The sequence below is a fragment of the Pundamilia nyererei genome, unplaced genomic scaffold (genome assembly GCF_000239375.1).
Source record: "Pundamilia nyererei isolate P.nyererei 1_Seehausen unplaced genomic scaffold, PunNye1.0 scaffold00040, whole genome shotgun sequence".
Taxonomy (NCBI): domain Eukaryota; kingdom Metazoa; phylum Chordata; class Actinopteri; order Cichliformes; family Cichlidae; genus Pundamilia; species Pundamilia nyererei.
The window spans coordinates 1,716,368-1,726,781 of record NW_005187441.1 but is presented as its reverse complement, the minus strand read 5'-3'; the positions used below and the strand labels follow the sequence as shown (position 1 = coordinate 1,726,781).

The window sequence follows — 10,414 nt, the reverse complement described above, 5'->3', positions numbered from 1 at the left end:
TTATTTTTATGCTGGTCCTCCGCTCACACACTGCTGTGGGACGCATACCATTCTCCAACAGTCAAACATCAGGACTGCAGGCAGGCCTTTCCATCCTCTCCACTCCCAAATCCCAAATCCTGGAAGCAATCTCTGATAAACCCCGCTCTGTGAGGGTGAGCGTTGTCATCTTAGAGGAAAGACCAGATTTGTTTTTTCATGGGCGCAACCCACAAACTCAACTCTGCTGCTCAACCCACAAATGTGTTTTTCTTACAGATGCAGCACCATTTAAGGCCAAACAAACAGGCTTTCCAATGGTACGGCACCTTTTAACAGAATAAAAAAAGGACAATTATCACGCAGCCTTCTGAATGTGCTTTAAATGATTTTATACTCTGAAGCTGTTTTAAATTGTTATTGATACCGACGTCTATCTAACAGTATTAACCACCCACAGCCCTTAAAACCCTCCCTTCAATATCTGCTACGGATTCGATCTCTTGCTGCCTAGCACAGTAAATCCCCACATTTGTGAAATGAGCTGCTCTGTTTATCGCAATATGAAAAAGCATACAATGTAATATTGTTGGCATTCCTAGAAATGCATCATGTGACACGAGAGCCTCTGTAACAAGTCATGCGCCAAAGCCCCAACCTTTAACGTATTGGAAGAATTCGACATCATTATCATCACATTTGGAAGTCTGTTCATTTTTGTGCCATTCCTGGTGAAAGTGACCACATGGTGAAGCATGTGTGAAGTGACTCAGGAGATTCAAAAAATAAAAAAATAAAAAATGCTTTGAAATATTTCTGAGGTAAGAGAAACTCTTAAATGTGGGTGGTTTATGTTTTCAGATGAATACAATTAGCACAAAAATAACCTGGGTGTAAGTTCTGGTTTGGGAAACCTTGGTGTAACACTCCGATTTTTCCTCTTTCTCCTCCCTCGGGTCATTTCCTTTTCCTGCTGTTATTGGCTGCCAGAATAATCTCTGGCTGGGGCGTCACAGATGGCCCATAGTGAATGCCAATACTACCACCAACACACACACACCTGTGATTTTTGTCTCAATCCCTCACTCCCCACCCTGACACACACACACACACACACAATGACAAAACCCAAACCCACATGGTGAGACAAGGCATGCATGGAGCATCTCACAAAATGTGAGCCTATCACACCCTAAACCAACACACGACACATGCAGTTCCAAGATATTACTCATCTGGGTGCAGTGTATGCAACATTATGGCCTGTTTATTTATGTGTGAGAGGCCATTATGCACTCTGTGAGTGCCACAGTGTTTGATGTGTGAGCCAACCTCCATTTGCAGTTTAATCCCAATATTTGTTTTAACCCACAAGAACATGGGGGGTCCCATTACACAGAACACAGCTCTTCTAGGTCTGTTAAAGAGTGCGGTTCCTTGAGTAATCTCTATAGCGACGCTCTCTTGCCCTGGTTATGTTAACCCCTTCCATCTGGTGCCTTAAGTGAAAAACCAGCACACGTGACCTGCCAGCCCCAGATCAATCCAGGTCTGCTGTGCTTCTCACCTTCTGTGCTGAGGCCAGGGCTGGAGGTAAAGCTGGCCACATCAACAATCTTTACAGCAAACTGCTGGCCAGTGTCCCTGTTGATGCAGCGCCTCACCACGCTGAAGGGACCCCTGCAATACAAAAAGGTTTAAAGTTAGTCACAGATACCTACAGACACAAACACAAGCGTCTGCATGTATTTCTTTCATTCACTTCATGACTCCTGAGTTCAGTGAGCGCCTGCCATAAACCTATGTACACATAATGATGGGCACACACTAGTCTTGGGCAGTGGGCAGACATAGTGTTGTTTCTGGGAATATTCTGGATTTACAGTGGGTGGTTAGCTACGCTTCGTAGTCTCCATGCTCGTGCCAGTGGGAATTACAGAGCGGTGTGGTGCAGCGCAGCTGTAAAAGCTAAAATAAAAGCTTTATTATAGAGACCTGTGCTAGGGAGACCTACCCTACACAGTTTATTTTGGGGGAAAGGAGGTGGCAGATATTGCAAATTTGTGTTTCCTCTTATAGCTGCTTTGGAGCTTGACATGTGCAGTAAGACAAGATTTCCTGATTTGAGCAGCATTTCTTGAGATTTTCAATTTAATATGAAAAAAGCAGTCAAATAAATAAATAATATGCGGGGCAAAATTTAGATTTCAAATGACAAATTTGTTCACTCAACAATCTGCCTACATACGCGTTAAACCTCTACAGAATTATCAGCAAACTAATGCTGAGAAATTCATATCCTGCATGACCTTTCTAGTGGTATGCGTGGTAGCACACAAGTTAAAGTGTACACCTGATAACTTCTCAGTCAAAAGTGCTCAAATTAATCAAGTACTGATATAGCGAGGACAAGAATGAGAAGGAGAAACAAAACACACTTTTTCAAGGGGTTTAAATAGCTTATTAAGAGGAACCTGTATAAAGAGCCTATTCTTCTTTCTCATGGTTTAATCACAATATAAAATAAATATAAGATTATAATGAACCAACAGTTTGAAAGAATTTGAAAATACATGCATGCCACATACAGCTGCCTCTAATAAGTAAGCATAGCACAAGCAGCTCTCCAAATGCTGCAAGTTCTGCTCAAAGTGGCCTCTTCAGCAAGCAGCGGCTCTCAAAGAAACGACACTGCTAGCTCCTGCCACGCTGTGAAGTTTATTTGATGTTTAATTGAGAGTGGAAGAAGAGAAGGATCAATAAATGATATCCAAAACTATCCCAACTGCAGACCACCCTGACTAAAGGGAGACATGAGACAGGAACTTTCAAAGTAAAAGCACGTTAATTTACCAGTTGTGAAATGAATCACAGCATTGCTGGACGGAACAAACAAACTGCTCTATGTACTTGGCTGGCCAGGTTTTCTTTTTTGTTTTGTTTTTTAATAAGATGCTATGTAAACAACAAAACATAGATAATCTATTACTTTTGCAATGCAGATTACAACCTGTCTTAAGGAAAAGAAAAAAAATCTTTGCTGTAGGAATGTACTCGAGATGTTGCAGTTCATTTCGAGATAAGCTACTTCACATTTATAGAAATTGTAAGGATTTGAATATTATAAAAATGATTCCCAAAGCTATACATATGCTGATAATCCTGGTACCCTAGGCAGCTTGTATAGTAATTTCATCCACATTGATCAACACATGTAGGAGAAGTTGGGGAACAGATCATTATAATAATAGGTTTTAAAAAAATAATCAAAAATTAAAACCTTAAGTATTTGAACAATTACATCATTTCTGTCATTTTGCTTCCACCATCACAACATACACTGCTTTTATAGTGTGTACACATTGGTGTAACCCTAGACACCTGTCGGCTTTCCTGATGAGATCATACGAGCAGCAGGTTACGTTCGTGTAGGAACTGGAACATTTTGTGTAAAAACAGACACTGAAAGTAAAGACATGCATATTTTCTGTCTCCGGGCCCACTGAGAGTTACAGACGCACACATACCCCCGCTGTGGTACAGCTGTCTCTACATCTTCCGGGTCTGCAATCCTCAGTGGTGGAAACAGTTCTGCTCACTCACACACTCTTACACACACATCCACAGCAACACCTATCTGATGAAGCCCTGATTGGTAGCTGTTACCAGGTACTGCTTTAGCTGAATCAGTGAATGAAGTTGCCTGACGATGCCCTTCCTGTGCCGAGCATGGCAGCTGCACCTGTATTTGCTCTCACGTTAGTTTGTAAAGACCAACCCGTACAAATGCAGGCAGCATGTGCACACTGTGAGCCAAGAGAACTCTTAAAACACTCTTCTCATCAGGGTGCGCAGGAATCCAGTTGATGATCTGACAGTCTCAGCGACCTTTGCCCTTGGGTTGATGTGCTGAAACAGCTGTGTTTACCCATTAGGAAGTGGGAGGTGTGGGTTGCTGCTTGAGTGCTTGATGGGACTTCTGACACCCCTGTTCCAACCCTGCAATCTTAACCAGCTGTGAAAGCGAGACGGTATCGTTTTTACTTTGAGTGTCTGTCTGTCTGCTGCAGCAATTCTCTCTGTGATTATTCTCCATGAATGATCACATGATTGGCTCATTATTCATATCCAGCTTAGTCTTTAAAGCAAGCTTTCACCTGAAATTAATGTCAGACAATAGCCCCACATGACTAATGAGGATAAACAAGCAAGCCATACAAGCACATGGCTAATTAACATACTACAATAGCCATTTCTCAATCCATTCAAACGCTTGCTGTTTACACCAGCACAAAATTCTGTTTTTATTTATATAGCGTCAAATAAAAACTTCCGTTGTCTCAAGGCGCTTTAAAGACCTGCAGTAACACAGAGAAAACAACAATCAGATGACTCATTATGAATAGGCAATCGGCAACAGTGGGAAAGAAAAACTCCCTGCACTTCCTGTATCCCCCATGTAGCCTTAATTTTTCAGATGCATAGGTTGGTATTTTAGTAAAAAGCTTGGCACTAAACTCATTGTCATTTGCTAAGGGACAATGCCCTTCCCAAAGCCCCAATCTCCACCCCATTGAAATGTATGTATGTAATTTATCTATGCTTATAAGCCAGGAATTTAACCAATTTAAATAAACTCTACTAACTCTGTCAAGAAGAGTGGTCAAATATCCACCAGAATTATGCTAGAAGTTTGTTGACTGTCACTGAAAGCATCTGTTCGATGTGTAACTTGTTAAGAGGCATTTAAGCAAATACTAGTGGGGGTTTCTGTATCCTGTATTTATACTTTTGACACTGGATTTTCTCTAATCCACACACAAAGTAAATTCTAACTTGTGCATCCAACTCTTGTGTTTTTGAAGTCATTAAAGATGTATGCTGAACAATCAATCAAGACTAGAAAGGGAACAGTTCAAAGAAATTACTATAAGCCCCAAATTACCACGACATTCATGCCCATGGCATGTGTTTTTAAACTTCTGACCACCGTTGTAGCTTGAACCCACAGGGTAATTTTGTATTGAGTCACTACTTCATCAGGCACAACTCTTCATGGTTTAAGACTTTCTGTAGAAACAGCAGGCCGTAGAGTCTGCCTTTGTTGTGGTTTACGTGTTGTCTCTTTGACATTGTGTTAGAGAGGTGTTACCTAGAGTTGCTTGATTTAGGTAAACACCAAAGGGTTATTTTGCTCATTAACTGTAATCTTCATTGTTTAATGCAATTATTCAAATTATTGTTAACAAATACATCATGCATTTGCCAGATTTATTGGTATGCCGGTCTTAATTTCATGCATGATATCAGTTTTACAACTGCCATTACATTGATGATAGATTGGCCAATGTGAAAAAAGCACTGCTGTGAAGAAAAAGGCGTGTGCTCTATTTATAACACACCAAATCTTCCTAAGAGAAATGACTGCAAACAAACTATTAATTTTTACCACACTAGCATGATTCTGAAGCGTGGAAAAGTCAAAATTGTAATTAAAATCTGTTTAATCATCTAGGCCTCTTTAGTGATTTCGGAAACTGGTTGTATTTAAGATGCCATTCTTAGTATTAAGTTTCCTTCTGTTTGTAAATGGGATTGTGGAGACAGCTGTTCACACGGAAAACTCAGGGTTCAAGTTCCAACACCAGCAAACATGCCCAAACTTACCATGACATACATGCCCATGCCGTAGCACCCTTGAATTTAGCTACTACGGTGGGGAAAAAAGAAATCCCATTTTTTCTCCACAATGGTTGTAACCTAATCAGGTGGTCTCTGGTTCCAGATCTGCAACTGACTGGTGAAGGTTTAGGCAACTTCAGTGAGAGACTATAAACACGGGGGCACAAATGATTCAGTGAGGGTAAGGCTATTTTGGCACTGGTCTAGTGTATTTCAATAACAGTCATTACCACCATTAAGCAATGATGTGGGATAGGGTGAATCGGCCCCATTTTATGCATCAACCTCATTTGTAATCTTGGCTTTAAATGCAAGAATCTGCATGGAGAATTAGCCCCTGAATTAGGCCCTTTTTACATGTTGTGTGAGAGAGGGGGCTGGGACTGCCAATTAATTTGATAAATTAGAATGTAATTCATCTCATTTGGCATGAAGAAAAAATTTAATGACCATTCAACCATATTCATGAGCCATTACAGAGGCATTATAAGAGCCCAAGTAACTATAAAAGACATAAATTGCATATGTACTTATAAATTCATCTTTGTGAGGACCATTTCGAGTTTTAGATCTCCTCTGTGAGGACATTATGGCTGGTACCTGCTTTCCAACACACCAAAAAAAAGCTACTCAGAGGCTCAGATTTGACCTAACATTTAAGATCAGGATTAGATTCAAGGATAGAATTTGGTGGCGCTCAGTGTTACTGTGGGTTTACTCTGTGTCCTCACAAAGACAGAAACACAGACGTGTGTATGCTGGGAAGCGGTGAGGCCGCATGCCATACTGACATCACCGCAGCTGTGCTAAGTGGGCTCATACAAAACTCCCACACATGGCTCACATCCGACAGCAGCAGTCATCAAACATTAGCTCGAAGTGGCAGTCTTTGCAGACTGCTCTTTGGCTCATTTCAACTCTCTGCTTTGTGTAAATCCAAGAAACGATGTTAGGAGCATTTTTAACATTCATACTGGCCATGAGTGAAATATCTTCTCAGATGATTCTCTTTCCTCTCTCTAAAGCAGAGGCAGGACACATCTGTAAGCTGCAGACTCCACATGACCACTACTGCTTAGAACAGCATTTTGACTTTTTACCTGTGGTAAGAAGCTAGCATAAGTCTCAGTCTCAGAGTTTATCAGATGGGTGCTAACTGGTGCTGGACAGTGTTGACTTTTAACATAATAGACACTTAAACTTATCATCATCTGCTCTCGTCCTAGTAAACATTATTAGAGACACACAGCTTAGCCATTTTCTAAACATCCACTGCATGCATGGAAGCTCACCATCACCCCATAACCTTCTTTAATGATTCACAACGGTTAGCTCAACAGTGATAGCAGAAACATAATTGGAAGCTCAAAAACGTGGAATCAAATACAAAATATATTGTGATTCTCTGCATTGACTCCTACGCATGCACAGAACTCTATTCATAATTTCTAAACAGATGTGCACTTGAAAGTGAGAAAACGCAAGTTCATTATAGTGATTCCACAAAACTAATTCTTCAACAACTATTTGCCCTACTGCCCAAACTGAGCTTAAATCCAAAGCTTTTAATTTAACAAGTTCAACAAAGTTCAGAGCTCTGTCAAGGATAGTCTGTGTACGTCTGAGGAGCAGTAATCCAGAGCTGCTTCTTTATGCAAATCAGGAAAACAACCCTTTGAATATGTGCAGGGAAATTAGCAACCCGGTTGCAAACTGAAATTCAGAGCGCACATACCCTCAGGAGGCTTGAAAGCTTTGGCAGAAAATCCTCTCTTTTACATAAGCCAGAAGAGGATCCAAGATTGTTTAAACCTCCCTGTAGAGTCTGGTCTTGTAGTCTGAAAGAAAGCTTCAACTTCGCACCATCCATTCACAACTATTGATCTGTGTGTGGGCATATACTACACATGGAAAGGAAAGTTGAGACCACAAGTGCCCTAGTGAATGAAAACAACATACTGTGTATAGTGTGGTAAAGTTTATGTGCCGTGCTACAATCTAGCAAAAATATCCCGTTATGCAGATTGCAGAAAAGATTTTGTAATGGCAAACAAAAACAAACAAACAAACACACAAAAAAAAACTCTCTAGAAATGTTTCCTCCACAAAAGCAAGATGATGCTGTAATGTGATGCCTTATTGATCCCAGCAGGAACTGCAGCAAAGTCTTGCATAGGCCGCTGCAGTGCATGGTTGCCAGTGTCGGCACTTGAACCCTGAGTTTTCCATGTGAATAGGCAGTCTCCATTATCCCATTTACAAACAGAAGGAAACATAATATCAAGAATAGCACCTTAAATACAACCTAATTGTGCAGACAATGCTAACCAGTTTCCAAAAATCACTAGAAGCCTAGGTGATTAAACAGATATTAATTACAAGTCTGGCTTTTCAATGCCACAGAATCCAGATAGTGTGGTCAAAATTATTAGTTTGTTTGCAGTCATTTTTCTTTGGAAGATTTTCTGTGTTATAAATAGAGCACACACCTTTTCCTTTACAGCCAATCTATCATCAGTGTGATGGTAACTGAAATAAAACTGATATTATGCATGAAATTAAGACCGGCATACCAATAAATCAGGCAAATGTATGATGTATTTCTTAACAATAATTTTTATAATTGTGTTAAACAATGAAGATTACAGTTAATGAGCAAAGTAACACTTTGGTGTTTACCTAAATCAAGCAGCTCTAGGTAACACCTCTCTAAAGCTTCATTTCCATTACTACCTACTCATCTCAGGCTCGACTCGGGTCAAGCGGTTTTCCATTAAATTCATGTACCACCTACAGTTGGTGGGACACTCCGTCATCATAGCAACGCAGCAGAGTGTCCCATGGCATAATTAGTATGCGACACGACAATAATGGTGTACGTCGAGGCGATGATATACCTGCTGCTCTGTCTGTGGCTTTTCGTCAGACTCTGGGACCACGGTGTTTTTGTAGCCATTTCCCTCATTGCCCGGGTGTCAAAAATGACAGTTTTGATTTTCATGAATGAGATACTCTCATGACTCATTCAGTGATGCCACTGACCATATAATTGGTTAGCTGCAGTCTGGAAATCCGGCCAACAGGTACTAAAAATAGTACCTGGTACCAGGTACCATGACCTAAGGGAAAACCTTTAAAACCGTGGTGAACCATGGCGAGTCGACCTGAGCAGGTAGTAATGGAAAAGGGGCTTAATATGAGTGTCAAAAAGACAAAACGTAGGGCGTGGGTTTAGCTCAGTGTGTTAAGCAGGCGACTACAGGCCATATAGCTGAGAGCAGCCGGCCCGGGTTCGTGTCTGACTCGTGGCCCTTTGATCACGTCTTCCCCTCTCTCTCACTGTATCTTTGAAATAAGGCCAGAAAAGAAAAGAAAAGAAAGACAACACGTAATCCACAACAAAGACACGTTCTGCCAGTGCAACAGAAAGTCTTCAGACATGCATGGACCAGGTAGCGATCAACAAATGTCTGGAACATCTCCTCCTCCTTACATCTTTACTGAGTTTCTTGGCCTCTCTCAAAATCAGCCCAGTGCTGGCAAACAGATGCTGGCAAAGAGAAACTACTAGCTGTCATGATCATGATCACCAACAAGAAGTTAACAGGCCTTGGCCTTATCAATTTAAGATCTTGCACAACCTTCAGCACCACTTATTAAAAGACTTAAGCGTGTATATACATTTGAGCCTACATGTATATTTGTGACTGTGTGGATCAGAGAAGATCATTAAAGGTGTATGGTATTCAATTATTCCACAATAAAAAAATGAAATCATTAAAAGTAGGGATTCTTTGGTTGATCACCTGCATGTCTTTAAACTTAAAAGCTAACTTTAATTCAATTTTCCCAGTTTCCCACTTCTTTGTGTGTTATTTGAGGTCTTGATTTCAGTATGTGTTTCACAGGAGATCTCTCAGTCATGTCCCTGAACAAAATCAGGGCACAGGCATCAAACAGTAGGGCAATAGCATGTTTTAGAATGACAGCTGCATGTCAGCCTCCAATGACAATTTAGTATCTAGGATCTACTTCAACAACTGAGCACAATGCTTAGCAGGAACAGTTTTCTTGCATATTGCAAACGGTGAAAACAACAAACTTGTTTCACCACAAAGAAACAGACTGTGAAGTATAACCAGGAGGAGTTAACACAGTGAACCAAAAGTTATCGAATGACTCAGCCAAGCATCGCTGGAGCTCTCGGTAGTTACACTGCATATAACAGGAAGAGCAAATGGTGGATGGAAATTGCTGATGCAGTTACACTGTGGTAAAGAAGGGCTTTAAATAGCCGTTTAGAAAACCTGAACCGAGGTACAAAACTGCCAGTAGAACATATTTTTGAGTTGCAATTTTAATGTTAATGTAACACTAAATATATAATGACTAATTTACACCAACTGACATATAATTAACTCTGAGTTATTGGTTCTGTTACTAGTTAGTTAAACTAAACGAATGTAAATCGATTGACAGCAACCAACCAACCAACCAACCCGGTGGCATAACGTTCCCTACTGACACATGATGCTTTTAAAAAAACACGTAAGCACTTATTTCTTAAATTCTACTACACAGACGGTGTTAAATCTACGTCAGTTTTAGAAAGCAGGGCTCAGTGGTGTAAATTAGCCATGTTCACTTTAAGATTAACCGTATTTTCACGACCATAAGGCGCACTGTGCTAAAAGGCGCAGTCTCAGTTATGTGTGCCATTACTGTATTTAACACACACATAAGGCGCACTGGA

The 10,414-nt window shown here is 40.6% G+C and overlaps 1 protein-coding gene across 13 annotated transcripts in view; it reads right to left on the bottom strand.

Annotated features, from left to right (window-relative positions):
- Positions 1–10,414, bottom strand: part of LOC102194232 (peripheral plasma membrane protein CASK-like) — a 55,848-nt gene that overhangs the window by 29,982 nt on the left and 15,452 nt on the right. For all 13 annotated transcript variants that reach the window (XM_005730944.2, XM_013910298.1, XM_005730945.2 and 10 more), the window contains exon 2: positions 1,547–1,659. In XM_005730944.2, coding sequence (XP_005731001.1) covers positions 1,547–1,659 — 113 coding nt within the window. The remainder of the gene's footprint in view (positions 1–1,546; positions 1,660–10,414) is intronic.